The sequence below is a fragment of the Pelophylax lessonae genome (genome assembly GCF_965119305.1).
Source record: "Pelophylax lessonae genome assembly, chromosome: 2".
Classification (NCBI taxonomy): domain Eukaryota; kingdom Metazoa; phylum Chordata; class Amphibia; order Anura; family Ranidae; genus Pelophylax; species Pelophylax lessonae.
This window is the reverse complement of record NC_138769.1, coordinates 339,272,606-339,292,564: the sequence shown is the minus strand read 5'-3', so window position 1 is coordinate 339,292,564 and position 19,959 is coordinate 339,272,606. Positions and strand designations below refer to the sequence as shown.

The 19,959-nt window shown below is 47.4% G+C and overlaps 1 protein-coding gene across 12 annotated transcripts in view; it reads left to right on the top strand.

Moving 5' to 3' along the window:
* Nucleotides 1–19,959, top strand: part of EPB41 (erythrocyte membrane protein band 4.1) — a 367,791-nt gene that overhangs the window by 227,019 nt on the left and 120,813 nt on the right. For all 12 annotated transcript variants that reach the window (XM_082247681.1, XM_082247679.1, XM_082247680.1 and 9 more), the window contains exons 8-9: nucleotides 900–987; nucleotides 10,182–10,334. In XM_082247681.1, coding sequence (XP_082103807.1) covers nucleotides 900–987; nucleotides 10,182–10,334 — 241 coding nt within the window. The remainder of the gene's footprint in view (nucleotides 1–899; nucleotides 988–10,181; nucleotides 10,335–19,959) is intronic.

Here is a 19,959-nt window from a genome sequence, read left to right as displayed (position 1 = left end):
AACCATCCGAAGCCACCATTGTTTGGATGTGGTGCAAGCTATGCACCTTCGCCTCTCCAAACACAAGTTTACCTCTCAGCTAGTGGCTTCCTTCTGAAGGACTAATTTCCTTTTCATCATTCCTAAGGGGCCCCAAAAAAAGACAACCTGCCTCTTGTTCCACTATTGCTAAGTGGCTTAGGCAGTTTATGTATGTAAACCTATAGGCTTAAGGAAAAGATTCCTCCTTTTGTTGTCAAGAGACACTCCACTAGATCAGAGAGTTTCTCCTGGACCTTTCAGCAGAAAGCACCTGTTTCTAAGATATGCAAGGTGGCCTCGTGGTCTTCTTTTCACACATTTACAAAGTTCTACCAGATGGATGTTACAGCCTCTTCTGATGCTGATTTTGGGTGTAAGGTCTTTCAGGTATCCCAGTTATACACTGTTGTTTTGTTGGACTTGTTAGCCTTTCCTTTTTTGTGTTTCCTGCCCCTATTTTTCACTTCTTTTAGATGTCCTTTTCTCAGAATTAACCCTGTGTCCCTTTATGAATCACAAAGGTTTTTGTGCTTACCTTAAAATCGTTTTCTTGGCGTTCATTGGGGAACACAGGTTCCACCCATCTCTCCTTATGATCCATTCTTACTATTGCTTTTTCATAAAGGAGGAGCATGGGTAGAGAGGTCATACCTGGATGTCTAACAGCTTTGTTTGGTAGTGCCCAATCTTTTGTAAGCAGCAGTACACTGAAAGAAAGAAAAGGATTTAATCGTAAGTGCAAAAATCCTGTTTACAGCATTCATTAGTGTTTTTTGTATTTTTTTTCTAGAGTTCTTTTCTAGGTTTTTAAATGAATTGATGGTGATGATTTTATATTTTGTATAATGCAATGCTCTTATAATTGTTTTATATCCCAGGTCAATGACTCCTGCCCAGGCTGACCTGGAGTTTCTGGAAAATGCCAAAAAGCTGACAATGTATGGTGTGGATATTCACCATGCTATGGTATGTTTCTTGCACTGCTGTTAATGATGTACATATTTTCTAAACTTGTGGTACACATTCTGAGTGAGAAACACTTTTTGTTTTTCAGGAAAATTATGAGTTCCCTTTTTAAAGCTATAATGTTCAGTTTTTGGTCTTTGGGTCCCCTGCGCCAGCATATTAACTGTGGGCAGCCGGCTGTGACTTCTTGAGGCTTCACATCTGGCTGTCCACTGCGCATGCACGAGCCGCAATGTGCTTTGTGAATGGTCCCGCAGCCTTCTGGGATGCATGATGTGTCCCAGAAGGCTTTGAGTAGGGATTAAAAAAAATAAATATGTGCCAAAAGTTTAGGAAGAGGAAGAACATAACTTCCCCTTTTGGGTGAAGTTATTTAATCTTCTTTATACTATATAAAGTACAAGTGTCTCTGCGTCCAGTCCCTGTGTCCGTGGGATTGCGCTACTGCGCATGTGCCCCACGGACAGCCGTTGGGACTTGGAGCGCAGAGACTTCGGGCGGCCGGGCGAAAATGTTAAAGCCGTGGGTGAGCGCGGGCACGCGAGAGCCGCTCGGTCAGCTCTGCACATGTCCCCAATGTTGCTAAGGCAACAGGGACGCTATGCGCAGAGCTGGCTACGTCATGCGGCTCTCACGTTGTTAGGAAAAAAAAAAAGGAGATAAGCGAGAGCCGCTCAGTCAGCTCTGCGCATGTCCCCGATGTTGCTAGGGCAACAGGGACGCAGAGCTGACAGAGGCTATAAGACTAAACCAAACAGATACATATATACAATTCAGAAGAAGAGTGTTCAACTCAGAAAGCTGAGTTAACATTACAAAGGCCAAAAGACAAAGAATAGAAAATGGATCTATTGAAGAACAGGAAAATGATGTTAGAAATTCAACATAACCCCCCACCCCCACCCCCAAAAACCCCCCCAAAAAAAAAAAACAAAAACAAAAAAAAAACTCTACTGATTTTGTATATTTACAATTGTTTGAAAAGGTTTGCACTTAAGCAACATTTACCATACCTTAATTGTTTTTGTTTACTACATCAAAAAAAAATAGAAAAGTGAAATTTTTCACATTATTCTTTATTAACATTTCTAAAGAATAAATACGATAAGATGGAAATCAACTGCATTGTTGTCCACTTTTTTTTGTACTGGAACAAGTCTGTTTTTACAAATGTTTGACCACATATGTTCTAGCGCCCGTTAATTTAACGGGCTTAATGTCTAGTTAAATTTATAAACCCATGTAAAATGTCTCTCCCAAAATTAAAAAGTGAATCTTTGGGGAGATGCCTACCTTATCCCGAATTTTTAGTCCCTGCTACCAGAACAGAATTTTGGTCAATCATTTCTAGTTGTGCATTGAGTGTTAAAACAGTAAATGAAAAAATATAAATGAAAAAAGGAAAAAGGATACTAACAGGATGTCTGCAAAATGTAACCACTTCAATACTGGGCACTTTCTCCCCCTTTCTGTCCAGGCCAATTTTCAGCTTTCAACGCTTATCTTACTTTGAATGACAATTGCACGGTCATGCAATGCTGTACCCAAACATTTTTTTTTAGACCGATAGCCATTTCTTTTAGTGGTATTTAATCACCACTGTTTTTTTTTTTTTCTTTTTTGCTAAACAAATAAAAAAGACCAAAAATATAAAAAGAAAAAAAAAAAAGATTGGGCTCAGGTAAGTAGGTTCTACTGAGGGGGGGGGCTGGTGGGGCGGAGGAGTCGCATAAAAAAAGGGTTATGTTTTTTTTGTTTTTTTTTTTTCTTTACCTTGCATAGAAAGTAAATGCAATAAAGTAAAAAACTTTTAGCCTTTACAACTACTTTCTAATTATTAAGTGTCTGTCTCTCTCAATGAATTGAAAATAGTAGGTTTGTGTACTTGCTGTAAAATCTTTTTCTTGAACTATATTGAGGGACACAGGTTCCGCCTCCCCAGTTATTTTGCTCACAAAACTGAAACATAGCGGATAGAGGTGGGGTTATAAGGGGCTGGCCTAACTTTTTTTTTCTCTTACGTCCTCCGACAGTCGCCGCCTCTTCATATTCGTCACATATGGGGTATTAGACTTTGCTCCGAAGGAGTAGCTAGGCAACAGAATATGTTAACATTAAAGCTTTTAACATATCCCACCCTCAAGGGGTGGTCCCCTCAGTCAATACCCTCCTACTTCCTGCAACCATATCTCAGTTTTAATGTCTAGCTTGTCAGGAGTGGCTGGCTCTCTCTGTGCTGGGGCTTTGTGCCCCAGACTCTTTCTTCTTTTTTGATTTTTTGTTTGAGTTTTCTCTCTACCTTTACTTAGCTGTTCTTTTTGTCAGCTTTAGTTAGTTCTTCGGATGAAGAGGATCATGCGGGCTGGGTCTCGGGCTGATCCCCCTGGTCGCAGGTCGTGGGTCAGTGGCTTCCCAGCCTGCCATCGAGCGTTCAGCCAGGTAACGCTCCTGGCACAGTGAACGACCCATCCCTGTTCGGTGCAGGGATGATTGGTGAGGTGGCTACCTCACTGGACGCTGTGCGGTTTCTTAACCCCCATTTTGTGCGTCTTGTATGCGACTCTCCCTGCCTCATGTGCAGCGGCTTGTTCGCCTGTGCGGGTCCCCCACGCCACTGTGAGGTAAGTGTATTTATGTGGGGACCTGTCTGTCTGGGGGGGGTGTCAGTCTGGGACTGTGTAACCTGCCTCTATTCACACTGTTTGTCTCCCTATCTCTCGGCTGCATGCTGTGGGCTGCAAGGGGGGGGGGGGAGCTGTGTGACACTGTGTGTGTCAGCCTTGTCAGTGTGAGAAGCTGTGTGCTGTGGGGCATGTTTTGTGGCATGTTTGGGCATTATACAGCTATCGCTGCGGCGATCTGACATGTTTTTTTATATACAGACATGTGTGCATTACTGTACTGTGGAGCAGCGGTTTCGGCGCCAAACGGCGCCATTTTGCCTACACTCGCTCCGGCCGCATGTTCTACATGCATGGCGGCCATTTTCTTGTAGCCTCCCATAGGCTTTCATAGAGCGCCTGTTATAAGGGCAATGGATTCTCAGGAGGGCAAATTTCCTACCGCCTTGGTGGAAAGCCAGGGGACCGCTGTTTCCCCCCCAGGGGGGGATTTAGCCACTATTGTGGCTGGCCTTGCTGCTCAGGTGCAGATGCTGGTGGCTGCTCAATCTACTAAGAGACCCAGAGTTGCTCTTTCCTCTGATTCTGAGGGTGAAGGTGATGGGGTTGTTATGGCGGGGGCCTCCTTATCGGGGTCCCGCTCCTCCCTGGATCTAGTGGGGTCCGAGGTGGAGGCTGAAGTTGAAGGGGTTGATAATTCTCCCCCTGGTTCGCCTGAAGAGCTTGCAATCATGGATGAATTGATTGCTTCCATAAAACAAACGCTGCGTTTGCAGGATGAAGTGTGTCCCCCCGCTGCCTTGGCGGCTTATGGGACGCAGAGAAAACGCAGGGCGCCGCAGGTTTTTCCCTGCAATGATGATTTTCAGCGTGCTGTTAAGGAACAATGGCGCAATCTGCGCAAACCTTTTGCTGTACCAAGTAGGATCAAGCTGCGTTATCCTTTCTCGCCTTCCACTGATGAAAGGTGGTGTGTGCCACCCCCAGTGGATCACGCAATTGCGGTTTTAAACAAATCCACTGCGATTCCTGCAGAGGATTCCCCTGTGTTCCGTGATGCCACGGATAGGAGATTGGAGTCTCTTGCCCGTCATACTTATTCTGTTACGGGTTCTATGCTTAAGGCTCTGTTTGCCTCTCTCATGGCGGCCCAGGCGATCGCAAGTTGGACGCAGATGCTTAGGCGCGTCCTAGTGGCCGATTCGGCCTCGCCGGCGACCCTGGATATGGTGGATCAAATCCACCAGGGTGTCATGTATCTGTGTGATGCGGTCTTGGACCTAGTCCCGTTGGCTGCACGTGTGCACAGCGTGGCGGTGTTGTCTCGCCGCCTGGTTTGGTTGAAATGTTGGTCGGTGGACCAGTCTTCACGTAAGACCTTAGCCAATCTGCCTTATGATGGGTCTCGCCTTTTTGGAGAGTCCTTGGATGTGTTGATTAAGGGGATCACCGGAGGTAAGAGCACTCTCTTGCCCCATTTCCCCAAGGCTAAGGGGGCTTCTGGGAAGAAGCATGCTAATTTTCGGCCCCCTCAGGGGTCCTTTCGTGCCTTTCGGTCGCACTACAAGGGCAAACCGTTCAAAGGTCAAGGCTCTCAGAAGAAGCCCTGGTCTGGAAAACAGAAGTCCGGTCAATCCGGATCCGCAGCCCATAACAGTGCGGCCTGAAGGGGCGCCCTCACCCAGTTTTGGGGTGGGGGGACGCTTGCTCGGTTTTCTTCAGCCCTGGTTGGCCCGCGTGCGGGACAGATGGGTTCAGGAGATCGTTCGATCTGGTTACAAGATCGAGTTTCTCTCTCAGCCGGAGAGCAGATTTTTTCCCTCAAATCTTCAACTGTCTCCAGAGCGTTTGCGGGACCTGCACCTGGCGGTGCGGGACCTGAGGGCTCAGGGAGTGGTAATTCCGGTGCCTCATCGGGACAGATTTCGGGGGTTTTATTCCAATCTGTTCACCGTGCCCAGAAAGGAGGGCAAGGTTCGTCCAATTCTGGACTTGAAGGCTCTGGACCGCTCTGTGCGGGTTCGCAAGTTCCGCATGGAATCCCTGCGGTCGGTGGTGGCTGCCCTGGTTCCGGGGGAATTCATGGCCTCCATCGATTTGAAGGATGCGTATCTTCACATCCCCATTTTCGAGGGTCACCAGAGGTACCTTCGATTTGCCATTGCGGAGGATCACTACCAGTTCGAGGCGTTGCCTTTTGGTCTCGCCTCGGCTCCGCGGGTCTTCACCAAGGTGCTTGCACCGGTTCTGGCATTATTGAGGGCCCAGGGCATTTCTGTCCTGGGGTATCTGGACGACATTCTGGTTCGGTCTGCGACCAGCCAGGGTCTGGAGAAGGACCTGTCTGTCACGATGCAAACTCTGCAGGAGTTTGGTTGGACGATAAATTTTCCAAAGTCGACACTGAGTCCGTCGGTTCGTCTTCCCTACCTGGGAATGATTCTGGACTCGGTGCAGGCGAAGGTCTTCCTGCCGGAAGACAAACTCAGGACTCTTCAGGAGGTAGTCAGGTCCCTCAGGGACGTTCCGCACTCGTCTCTGCGGACGTGCATGAGATGTCTGGGATTGATGGTCTCGGCCTTCGAGACGATTCCCTTCGCCCAGTTTCACACGCGGGGTCTCCAAGCGGAGATCCTGTCCATGTGGGACGGGCGACCTCAATCTCTGGATCTTCAAATCTCGTTGAGTCATCGCACCAGAAGAGACCTTCTGTGGTGGCTCCAGTCCCCGATGGTGTCCGGGGGCAAGTCGTTTCGTCCTATCTCGTGGACGGTGATCACCACGGATGCCAGCCTGTTGGGCTGGGGTGGTGTTCTGGGCGTTCTGTCCGCCCAGGGAACTTGGTCGGAGGGGGAGTCTTCCCTTCCGATCAACATTCTGGAATTGCGTGCGATAAGTCTCTGTCTTCATCGCTGGACGGACCGGCTGCAGGGCTGCCCGGTTCGGGTGCAGATGGACAATGCCACGGCGGTGGCCTACATCAACCACCAAGGGGGCACCAGGAGTGCCCGAGCGGCTCGAGAAGTGGCCGACATCCTGTCTTGGGCCGAGACTCATGTCCCGGCGATAACGGCGGTTCACATTCCGGGGGTGGAGAACTGGCAGGCGGACTATCTGAGTCGCCAGACCCTGGATCAGGGGGAATGGTCTCTCCACCCGGCTGTCTTCCAGATGTTGTGCGCGAAGTGGGGTCTTCCAGATGTGGACCTATTCGCGTCTCGTCTCAACAACAAGGTGAGAAGGTTCGTGGCAAGGACGCGCGACCCTCGGGCAGACGCGTCGGACGTGTTAGTGGCCCCGTGGCATCAGTACAGGCTGATGTACGCGTTTCCACCGATTCAGTTGCTGTCCAGGTTCCTTCGCAGGTTACACTCGGAACGCAGCACGGTGATTCTTGTGGCACCGGACTGGCCTCGCCGGTCCTGGTACGCAGACCTCGTGAATCTGGCGGTCGACGCCCCGTGGCGTCTGCCCCTTCGAGACGATCTCCTGTCTCAAGGACCGATATACCATCCTGCTTTGCAGTCGCTGGCTTTGACGGCCTTGCTGTTGAGACCGAGGTCCTGAAGGAGAAGGGTCTCTCCCCAGAGGTCGTTCATACTTTGATCAACGCGAGGAAGTCTTCCTCGGGGAAGGTTTATTACCGTACTTGGAAGGCCTATTTTGCCTGGTGTGAGTCCAGGGGGTTTTCACCCCACGTACTCGGTTTCCCGAGTGCTGTCCTTCCTTCAAACGGGTGTCAATCAGCGTTTGGCGCTGGCTACGATAAAGGGTCAGGTGTCTGCGCTGGCCGTTCTGTTTCAACGTCCCGTGGCTTCCAACTCCTTGGTTGGCACTTTTGTTCAGGGTGTGCGGCATCTGGTTCTTCCTAGGAGGGATCCTTTGCCCCCTTGGGACTTGAATCTCGTTCTGTCTGTGTTGCAACGTGCTCCTTTTGAACAGATCAGGGAGATCTCGTTGTCCATGTTGTCCAAAAAGGTCGCCTTTTTGGTGGCGATCACTTCGGCTCGCAGAGTATCGGAGCTGGCAGCTTTGTCCTGCATGTCTCCGTATCTGGTTGTTCATTTGGATAAGGTGGTCTTGCGACCTAATCCTTCTTTCTTCCGAAACGAGTTTCGGAATTCCATCTTAATGAGGATATTGTCTTGCTTTCGCTGTGCGCGAAGCCTAAACATCCAAAGGAGGTGAGATTACATTCTCTGGATGTTGTTCGGGCGGTAAGGGTTTACCTTAAATCGACTGAGTCTTTTCGAAAGACGGATTCCTTGTTTGTTCTTCCAGAGGGTCCTCGGAAGGGCATGGCGGCGTCGGCCTCTACCATCGCAAAATGGATCAGGCAGACCATTGAACAGGCCTATGCTTTGCAGGGGAAGGTTCCCCCTGTGCCTGTGAAGGCGCACTCTACTAGATCTCTGAGTACGTCTTGGGCCTGTCGTCATGGGGCTTCTGTAGCCCAGGTGTGTAAGGCGGCGACTTGGTCGACCGTGCACACTTTCACAAAATTCTACAAAGTAGATGTTCAGGCATCTGCGGATGCTTCCTTTGGCCGCAAGGTTCTTAGTGCGGCGATTCCCTAGGGTCCCTTGTGGGGACCTCTGGCTGTTGGGATAAGTTTTTTATCCCCTGGTTATTTGTCTTTTCCTGGGTTGTTGCTCCTGTTGAGCACCTGTTTTTTCCTGTTGCCCAGCTGGGTTCCTTCCTTTGGTAAGGTTCCTTTCTTTGATGCGGAGACTGCGTTGCCTTTTCGGCGCGAATGCGTTTCCCACCCCTCATGTTTGCACTGCTTTGGGACGTCCCCATATGTGACGAATATGAAGAGGCGGCGACTGTCGGAGGACGTAAGAGAAAACTGAATTTTTGTAAAATCTTACCTGTAAAATTCCTTTCTCTGAGTCCTCCGACAGTCGCCGCCCCCGCCCCTCTTTTGGGGTTTGGTTGTATACTCTACTGCTATTCCACTAAAACTGAGATATGGTTGCAGGAAGTAGGAGGGTATTGACTGAGGGGACCACCCCTTGAGGGTGGGATATGTTAAAAGCTTTAATGTTAACATATTCTGTTGCCTAGCTACTCCTTCGGAGCAAAGTCTAATACCCCATATGTGACGAATATGAAGAGGCGGCGACTGTCGGAGGACTCAGAGAAAGGAATTTTACAGGTAAGATTTTACAAAAATTCCGTTTTTTTTTTTTTTTGGGTCCCAACTTCCTGTAGTTGGCTGTAAAGGTTGACTGTGAATACCTATAATTCTGTGTTCTTCACTAGAAAAAGATTTTACAGTAAGTACAATTTATTTTCATTCTTCAAACTTTTTTGTTCAACCCGGACTCTTCTCTATTTGCTGCTATAGATGGCCTCTTTGCAGGTATCCAGCGTGGCTGTACTCATCCTGGCTTTTGGAGTGCCGTGTCCAGTCCTCACTGGACTGGATATTGCAGAGATGGCCTGGAAATTACCTCCAGGCACAGAGTTCTGCATAGGGTGGTTTCCTGACATTGTTCTGGTAACAACTTAGCCATGGAGTTCTTTCCAGATCTAGCACCAGGTCCCACATTGCCTTGGTGCTTGCCCTGTTTCTGAAGACTCACTCCATGAGAAGGCCGGTTGTGCCAAGCACCAGGAGCTACGTCATTTAGTTAGTCACTGGATGCTTATAAATGTCCTACTCCCCCCCCCCCCCCCCAGTTTCCACCGCAGAGTGATCAAAGCATTGGGAGGGGTATCGCACATGCTCTCTACACTCTTCTTTGTGCCATTCAGCATCAAGGAAGAAACTTCCTGCTGCTACTTCTGCGCTTATAAAGAGTCATGTACGTTTCTGATCTTCGGTCTATTTCTGCTGCCCACCTACAATGACTTTGGTCACCTCTCGCCATCCCACCCTCATCTGTTATCAGTTGTTTAGTCAAAAATAAATCCCCACCTTACAGAAATGGCCAAAGCTGCCCTATCATTACCCCTATAAAAGGTGGGAAATTCACTTCTTAGGCATTTGTCACTGGAAAAGGTTCCCCACTGGAGATTTTCCCCCCTCTTCCTGTTTCTGATTTTGCATTTCCCTATAAATTGTTTCTACAATTAAACCATGATTCCGGTGCAAACCTCCCCCTCCTCCCTTGATTGTCCTGTTTCTAAAAAGACTTTGCCATCAATCTCTCTAGATTGGAGCAGTAATTGGCGTGGCAAGCATCAGAAGAGGCAAGTATTTTCCTTCCTCTTCCACACAGGTTTGCGATCTACAATCGTCCTTTCAGAATCTGGTTATTTTGGCATGCCAGTGATATTTATTACATATTAAAGCATGCACAGGCATTCTTCTAAAAATTGTCTGACAGGTTGGAACATGTTTTGTAGTCATAGCATTTATAGTATAACATTTTTTATTGTTGTAAGTGTAAACTGAAAACCCAAGTAATAACTGTTTGTTGCTTATCAGCTTTACCTTTTATAAGAATTCATTAAAGGTCCTGATTTTACATTGCTAGCTTGAATTTTCTGCTCTGCATATATAGTATTGTTGCATGTACAGCATTTTGAAGTGACACGAGTGAGTTCACCTGTTGTGCTTTTTAGGATTCGGAGAGTGTACACATTAAACTTGGAGTTTGCTCTGGAGGGCTTATGGTCTTCAAGGACAACCTGAGGATCAACCGCTTCCCTTGGCCCAAAGTGTTAAAAATCTCATACAAAAGATGTAGCTTTTTCATTAAGATACGTCCAGGAGAGGTATGTAACATGTATTTTGTCATACTTTTATATTTGTATTTGCTCAGCCATCTCCTGCTTTTATTTTTTTTAACCAAATTTTCAAAGCTAGTTCAAGGAAAGTTATTCGGTAAGATACTTGATCTAAGCAGACTGGGGTAAAATTTAATATCTTTACACAGGGCTTTTTTTCAGCCAGGATGAGGTGGGCACTGGCCCTGTGCTCATCACTTTCACTTTTAAACACAGAAGTCTGGTCCTCTCAGCATAAAGATGGCATACTCACACGCCATCAGCGTATCTGGGAACTCTCTTTGCGTAAACGAAATGTTCAGCCAATCCACTGCCACACCCCCCCCCCCCCCCCATGGTTCAATAGTCATTTACCTGAGCTACTGATAATTCTGGACCCTACCATTTTGGCTAATCGTGGAATACTATACTCACACCAAGTTATGGCTCCCATGGGACTCAAAACATTCCAAGCACTGAAGGAAGAATTCTCTCTACCCAACCACCTAATATTTAGATATCTTCAACTTTGACACACCCTACAAACTCAGTTTCATATCCTGAACCCCCCCCCCCATACTAGATATTATATTTGGCCCAGAATCCATCAAACGAACCTCAACTTCCTATTCTACTATTTGCCTTCCCATTGCTACAGCACTAGTTTACAAAGCTAAAATTAGATGGGAGTCTAAGCTTGGAGCTATGGAAGACACTGACTTGGAGGAAATCGTAGATAACGTCAAAACTGTTACCCCAAAATGTCAGACCAATTAACCCATTTATGCATATTTCATCGGGCATATCTAACATCCCAAAGAATCACCCGGTATTAACCCATTCGTAGCCAAATGTGCCTCAGCATCCGGCTCTTTTTACCATCTGATCTAGGCTTGCTCAATTATTCAGACATTGTGGCTTCAGGTGATTTACTTTTTTTTATGACAAAATGGGTTCGCCAATCGCCCTAGAGCTTAAACTATCTGCTTGGTCTACTACCAGACTTGGACATTGACAAGTTCCTCACTACTTTCTTGCCCGAAATGCTTTTCCTGGCAAGGAAGACAGTGGCCCGGAACTGGATGCAGGCATTGCCTCCCATGGTCCAGAGCTAGAAAAAGATTACGGATACGCTCCCATATAAAAAACTGATCTATACACACAGAGGCCCACTCAAATGTACCAAGATATGGGACAGATGGTTATCCAATGGTGAGCTATTGTGTTGCCCACCCCTTGGTTTGATGCTTGTGATTGTCGCATGGTCTAAGAATCAATTGCTGTTTCCCGTACTGTACGATTAAGATTAGGAATTTTGATCCTGTAAATTCCATATCCTGGAGTACTGTACAGGACACAGGTGCCCCCTACCTTACTCTGCAATCCCCTTAATTATTTTTACAAAAATAATTTGTAGCCTCATGAGGGAGGGGGGATGGGGTTTCCAGCAAGTCTTTTGCCAGTATCCAATCACCTGAAGGTAGCAGCATATTACCCATGATCTAATGAATTCCTGCACCTTACTTCAAGATATGGAATTTACAGGTATGTCCAAATTGACATTTTTCTAGTGTTCTGATGTTCTCTTTTACAACCTCACAGTACCACTTGCTTTGTATTCTCGGCAGATAACTCACTGAGCACAACAGTTGGGAGACTAATGGCTAGTACTGTACACCCGATAAGAATATCTGACAAATGATCGTCTGGTTTATTTGTGGTTTTGTTTTTCTTTTTTTGCATGCAAGTTCCGAAAATTTTCATACGACAGAATACAACTTCGGAAGAGATGTAATCTATTGTATTGTAATATATTCTTTTGTTACTGCGCATGCGTGGCCTTAGTCACGTGTTGTTTTTTCCCCCCCATACAAATAACTATACTAATTACACTAAAATTGTTTGTTCTGTTATCGTATAAGAAATTTTTTCTTGCTTATCCCTTTTTCGCATGAACTGTTGTGTATGGCTCTTGAAAGCAATTTACTTACGATCAGCTTATCAAACGATTGCTTCGAAAGCAGTACTTTTCATCCGATTTTCTCATCGTGTGTACTATCCATTATTTTCACATGCTTGCATGAATCACTCCATTGCTTTGACTCTCCACTGTCCTGATCTGACACTCGTCCACATCTCACATCTCTGCACTAGGATGTTTTTTCCAAAGCTGTAGAATCGTCCTGTGTAATACGTTCCTCTGTATGTTTTAACAATGTTCATATGGCAGTTCAGAAATTGTCTCATAATTGCAAGTAATAATAATCATTGGGAGCATTATTTGTAAATATTAAACTATCTTCTAAGGTCACCCTTGTTTTATCTTAGGGCCGGTTCATACTTTTGCGAGTGCGGCGATCGCATGTAATTCGGAGCGCACTGCTCCTTCATTACATGCGATCGGATGTGCGGATGCAAATTCAGCCATACACTTTGTATGGCTGAAATTCGCACAAAAGACGCACAGGACCCTTTTTTCCAGCCGCATCAGGATTGGATCGCACAGTGGTTCACACTTGTGCTATCCGATCCTGTGCGAACTGTCAGATCGCACTGCGATATGCATTCCAAACTGGGGGTATCGTTAACATTTAATTAATACCCCATGCGTATCGCATATGGCTCTGAACTGCCAGATGTGCGTTTGCAATGCGGGAACAGGCTGCAAATTCGCAGCCTTCCCGCATCCCACAAGTGTGACCCGGGACTTAAAGGCATACGTTTTTTTTATTCTATGCATTAAGATAAAAAGCCTTCTGTGGTCAGCAGCCCCTCTTAATACCTACCTGAGGTCCATCCAAATCCAGCAATGTTGCAGGAGTGTCTCCTCATTGCCTAAGAGACTCCTCTCCTCATTGCCTAAGAGAGCAGCACGGCGCCATTGGCTCCCATTGCGGTCAATCAAAGTCAGTCAGCCAATGAGAGAGAAAGGGGGTGGTGTCTGAATGGAAACAGGGAGCTGTGGCTCAGTGCAGTTGCCCCTATAGCAAGCTGCTTGCTGTGGGGGCACTTAACAGGAGCGAGGTGCCAGAAGTACCAAAGAGGGACCCAAGAAGAGGAGGATCTAGGCTACTCTGTGCAAAACCACTACACAGAGCAGGTAAGTACAACATGTTTGTTATTTTTAACTAAAAGAAAAAAATAGACTTTAGTATTTCTTAACCTCCCTGGCGTTCTGATTATGTCAGGATATCTGTGCAAAAGCGGTACATTGTTTTGCATGGAAATCTGTTGTTTTACATTTTAAAACTCACCTTCCCCCTGCGATCCCACGCCGTCCTTCCCCCACCATCCTCCCGCTGTCCTTCGCCGCCATCCTCCCGCTGTCCTTCCCCGCCATCCTCCCACTGTCCTCCCAGCCGATGCCGGCACCTGTCTTCCGGTTCCCTTCCCTGCGAGCGCTGCGACACAAGGGGGTGAAACTGGCAGCAATTTCAAAAATGTAAATACACTAAATGACATGATACAAAGTTGTGATCCTAACGGATTACACTGTATCATGCCATTTCACCACAGGATTGCACCCGGTGACTTTTGCCTGTGCCTTTCCAGTGCTTTGTGCCTAGAAAATAGAGAACGACCATGGCATCCAAAAAGCGCAAAAGCGCTTTTAGACGTACTGGAAAATAGCAACATCGAAACAGAGTTCCTTGAACAACTGGATATAATGTGTGATAACTACGCGCCTCTGGTATTTATATTTTGGTATGCTGCACGTTTGAATAACTGTGAATAGTTATAGTATATGATGTAGATATAAAACTGCGCTATACCTCTCATAGGGTGTCCACCGTATAGACACCGAATATAAAAGGACCGGCTATATATTGCAATTGTACCCAATGTGATGGTTACCTAAAACATTATGGTACTCTACCATTAATAAATGTAAAAGTTGCCTAAAACATTATAATGGTAAAATTGCAAATAAAATTTCAATGCAATAAAATTTCCAATAAAATGACAATAAAATATATATATTCAATACATTTTAAATCTTCTAAGATAGGGGAAAAAAAGGGGAAAAAAGTACAATTGTGCAAAAAGAGTCTCTGTATATAGGTGACTGTGCTGTGCTCCCGCGTTGATCACCACTGGTGCTCAAATGGTAAGAAGGCTAATTTACCAGATTGAATGGATTCCTGATGGCGTACGCCAACAAAGAATCTCTAAGGCTTGGTAATAGTGCCTCCCAGCACTATTTCAGCTACGGTCCCCAGGGCGTGGATTGCTCTCACTGATGGATGGTGGACACCAGGCTTCTTTCCCCCCGGATGCTTGATGGCTCCAAATGTGGGAAATATAAGACAAAGAGGCTTCTCCTTGTGCAGAGTGTTAAAACTCCTTTATTTTTCCACATAAACCTTAAAACCACTGCAAGACCCTAAAACCATTACGGAATGTGTAAGCACTCAATATAAAAACTCCACTTCAAATGTGCAATATGTAAAAACGAAGTCCATAAGAAACAGTCTTTCAGACGAAAAACAAAATGTGTAATGCCCCTGTCCTCACCGGTATAGCGTGGTCTCCGGCGTGCGTTCCAACTGCAGACTTCGGAGCGAGGCTACGTGCGTGTCAACTTGACGCGTTTCGTCAGAGTGTGACGTCTTCGGAAGTTTTCCCGAAGACGTCACACTCTGACAATACGCGTCAAGTTTACACGCACGTAGCCTCGCTCCGAAGTCCGTAGTTGGAACGCACGCCGGAGACCACGCTTCCGGGTCCGGCAAAGCTACCGCTACACACGGAAAAAGTCCAACCGCAAGGCTGAGAGGCAAGGATGAGCAGTATAGCGCAGTTTTATATCTACACCTTGAACAACTGAGTGATAGCGATTCATGGGAAAATTCGTCGTCGGGTACAGAAAGTGACGACAGCGACGATTCTGATGTCTCTTTCGGGCACATAGCTCCGTTGCAAATTCTGAAGAATCATTTGATATGCTTCCCAAATTCCACAAGCTATGTGCCAGAAAGAGACATCAGAATTGTCGCTGTCGTCACTTTCCGTACCTGGTGACGAATTTTCCCACGAATCGCTATCGCTCAGTTCTTCAAGTAACTCTGTTTTGCTGTCGCTGTTTCCAGTTCATCTAAAAGCGCTTTTTGCGGGGGAAAAAAATGCTTTTTGGACGCCACGGTCGTTCTCTGGAAAAGTCACCAGGTGCAATCCTGTGCTAAAATGGCATGATACAGTGTAATCCGTTAGGATCACAGCTTTGTATCATGTCATTTGTGTATTTACACTTTTGAATTTGCCGCTGATTTCACCCTCCTGCGTTGCAACGCTCGCAGGTAAGGGAACCGGAAGGCAAGTGCTGGCATTTTCCGAGCGCGGAGAGTTTGTGAGGACGGTGGGGGTTTGCAGGGAGGGGCAGTGTGCTTCTGGAGTAATCCCGAGTGTGGCTCGGGGTTACCGCTTTTGGTACTGAAAGTTAACCCCGAGCCACACTCGGGAATACCGCCAGGGGGGTTAAATTGACCTAGTAGATCGTGGGTACTCAACTTGTGGCCCTCCAGCTGTTGGGAAACCACAATTTTCATCATGCCTCTGCCTTTGGGCTGTCAAGCTGTCAGCAGCTTGCAATGCCACATGGGACTTGTAGTTCTGCAACAGCTGGAGGGCCACAGGTTGAGCACCCATTATTTAAATAAATGGTGTCTGATACTCTTACCATTCAGAACTTTAGACTAGCAATAGGCCTGAGATGGTGGTTGGCCAGATGTGCATGTTTTTGCACTGTTATGCCCAAGCAAGCAAAAGTGATCATCCATGAAAATTACATTTGGGTTTGGCTACTCAACAAGAGGTTGTGTTGAAAAGTTATAGTGTAGTGCATCTGTATACATACTGTTTCATATTATGAATGATTGTTTGTCCCTATTCAGGGCTGTATCTATATAATAAATATATATATATATATAAGGGATCGACCGATTATCTGCAACACTAATATATCGGGGGCCGATATGCACTTTCCCCGATATATCGGGATCGGCCTCTGAAATTACTGCTATATCCAATATTTTCGTGACGTCATTTCGTATGTTGTTCTGCCTTCTAAAACTGCCTCCCACGCCTGCGCAGTGCATACATGACGTAATTTCACTGTGCGCTGCACACGTTCTGCCTCCTAAGACCGCCTCCGACAGCCTCGTGTGCAGCCGGCTGCAGTCCGGTCACGGTGCCAGCCATCGACCCACAGGCCCTGGCCTCAGCCACCCACCACAGGGTGCCAGCCGCCAGCCATCCAACCCACAACAGAACATGGTGCCAGGCCAGCATCCAGCCACCCACCCCACAACAGGGTGCCAGGAGCCAGCCACCCACCTCACAACAGTGTTCCAGCAAACCAGCCAGCCAGATGACACCAAGCCAGCCACCCGCCACCGTGACCACACAGTGTTCCAGCAAGCCAGCCACTCACAACAGGCCAGGGTGAGTGACACTAGGCCGGCCACTCAGACAACAGGGTGACCCCAAGCCAGCCACCCACCACAGTGTTTCAGCAAGCCACAACAGGGTGACACTAAGCCAGCCACCCTCCACAGTGTTCCAGCAAGCCAGCCACCCACAACAGGGTGACACCAAGCCAGCCACCCACCACAGTGTTCCAGAAAGCCAGCCACCCACAACAGGGTGACCCCAAACCAGCCACCCACCACAGTGTTCCAGCAAGCCAGCCACCCACCACAGTGTTCCAGCAAACCAGCCACCCACCACAGTGTTCCAGCAAGCCAGCCACCCACCACAGTGTTCCAGCAAGCCAGCCACTCACAACAGGGTGACCCCAAGCCAGCCACCCATCAGTGTTCCAGAAAGCCAGCCACCCACAACAGGGTTACCCCAAGCAAGCCACCCACCACAGTGTTTCAGCAAGCCAGCCACCCACCCACAACAGGGTGACCCCAAGCCAGCCGCCCACCCACTGCAATGTTCCAGCAAGCCAGCCACCTACAACAGGGTGACACCAAGCCAGCCACCCACCACAGTGTTCCAGCAAGCCAGCCACCCACAGCAGGGTGGCCCCAAGCCAGCCACACTGCCAGGTGTCAGCCACCGACCCACAACAGTGTGCCACCCAAACTGCCAGGTGTCAGCCACCGACCCGCAACAGGTTGACAGCAGCCAGCCACCCCAGAACAGGGTGCCAGCAAACAAGCCAACCACACTGCCAGGCGTCAGCCACCGACCCACAACAGGGTGCCAGCAACTCAGCAAGCCACCCACACTGCCAGGCGTCAACCACTGACTCTCAACAGGGTGACAGCAGCCAGCCACCCCACAGCAGTATGCCAGCAAGCAAGACTCCCACACTGCCAGGCGTCAGCCTCCAACCCACAACAGCATGACAGCAGCCAGCCACCGCACAACAGGATGCCTGCAAGCCACCCACACTGTCAGGCGTCAGCCACCGACCCACAACAGGGTGCCAGCAACTCAGCAAGCCACCCACACTGCTAGGCGTCAGCCACCGACCCACAACAGGGTGACAGAAGCCAGCCACCCCACAACAGGGTGCCAGCAAGCAAGCCACCCACACTGCCAGGCTTCAGCCACCGACCCACAACAGGGTGCCAGCAAGCAAGCCACCCACACTGCCAGGCATCAGCCACGACCCACAACAGGGTGCCAGCAAGCAAGCCATCCACACTGCCAGGCGTCAGCCACTGACCCACAACAGGGTGCCAGCAAGCCACCCACACTACCAGGCGTCAGCCACCAACCCACAACAGGGTGCCAGCAAGCCATTTTTTTAACTTTTTTGTCTCTTTCAAATTGCAATGGAGATGGATGAGGAGAGAAAAAGTAAAACTGTGGTCTGGGACTATTTCTCGTCTCAACCTTCTCCAGGAAAAGCAGCAGTGTGCAACACATGCACAAACAATATAAGCATGGGATCAGTAACTGCAAAAAACAAAAATACGTCAAATCTTTGGGCCCATCTAAGAGTTCATCATAATCAATTATATCATGCAGCACAAAAAACAACTCAGTGTCATGGCACACAACACCCTCCAACTTTCAAACGATGGTTTGTCAAGCCAAAAACCTTTGATTTATATATGTTTTGAGAAGCATGAAGAGACTAAAAATGTTGTGCTTGCAAGTCTTTTGAATCCTCGAAACAAGAACCATGCTTTCTCTTCTGATGATGTATTGGCAAAGGCAAGACAATGGCTGATATTCAACAGGAGGTGCAGGAGGTTCCTGCTGAAAATATAAGTCTAGAACACCATTTTTATAATCTAAAAGAGCAGCATGCTGAAAAAACTGAAAAATGTCCAAAAATACATCAATGAACAGAATAGAATCTTCTTCATCGTGGTCGAATTGATCAGGACATTTTCAGTGTTTTATTGGGGCCTTATGCGGAGGATTACATTTCTTCTGAATCTGCAATAATGAGCCTGGATGATGAACTTCATCTCTGTTTGAAGGAATCAGTAATTGACAGAAGAAGTCATCCTCTTCAGTGGTGGAAAGAAAATGAGGCACGCTACAAAAGACTTGCTTCCTGTGCTAGAAGATATCTCTCTCTCTCTCTCTCTCTCTCTCTCTCTCTCTCTCTCTCTCTCTCTATCTCTATCTCTATCTCTATCTCTATCTCTATCTCTATCTCTATCTCTCTCTCTATCTCTCTATCTCTCTATCTCTCTATCTCTCTATCTCTCTCTCTCTCTATCTCTCTCTCGATCTCTCTCGATCTCTCTCGATCTCTCTCTCTCTCTCGATCTCTCTCTCTCTCTCGATCGATCTCTCTCTCTCGATCTCTCTCTCTCGATCTCTCTCTCTATCTCTATCTCTATCTCTCTCTCTATCTCTCTATCTCTCTATCTCTCTATCTCTCTATCTCTCTCTCTATCTCTATCTCTCTATCTCTCTCTCTATCTCTCTATCTCTCTATCTCTCTATCTCTCTCTCTATCTCTCTCTCTATCTCTCTCTCTATCTCTCTATCTCTCTCTCTATCTCTCTCTCTATCTCTCTCGATCTCTCTCGATCTCTCTCTCTCTCTCGATCTCTCTCTCTCTCTCGATCGATCTCTCTCTCTCGATCTCTCTCTCTCTATCTCTCTCTCTATCTCTCTATCTCTCTATCTCTCTATCTCTCTCTCTATCTCTCTATCTCTCTATCTCTCTCTCTATCTCTCTATCTCTCTATCTCTCTATCTCTCTCTCTATCTCTCTCTCTATCTCTCTCTCTATCTCTCTATCTCTCTCTCTATCTCTCTCTCTATCTCTCTCGATCTCTCTCGATCTCTCTCTCTCTCTCGATCTCTCTCTCTCTCTCGATCGATCTCTCTCTCTCGATCTCTCTCTCTCGATCTCTCTCTCTCGATCTCTCTCGATCTCTCTCTCTCTCTCGATCTCTCTCTCTCTCTCGATCGATCTCTCTCTCTCGATCTCTCTCTCTCGATCTCTCTCTCTCGATCTCTCTCTCTCTCGATCTCTCTCTCTCTCTCTCTCTTCAGGGATCTCTCTCTCTCTCTCTCTCTCTCTCTTTTCAGGGATCTCTCTCTCTCTCTCTCTCTCTCTCTCTCTCTCGTCAGGGATCTCTCTCTCTCTCTCTCGTCGGGGATCTCTCTCTCTCGTCAGGGATCTCTCTCTCTCTCTCTCTCTCTCTCTCTC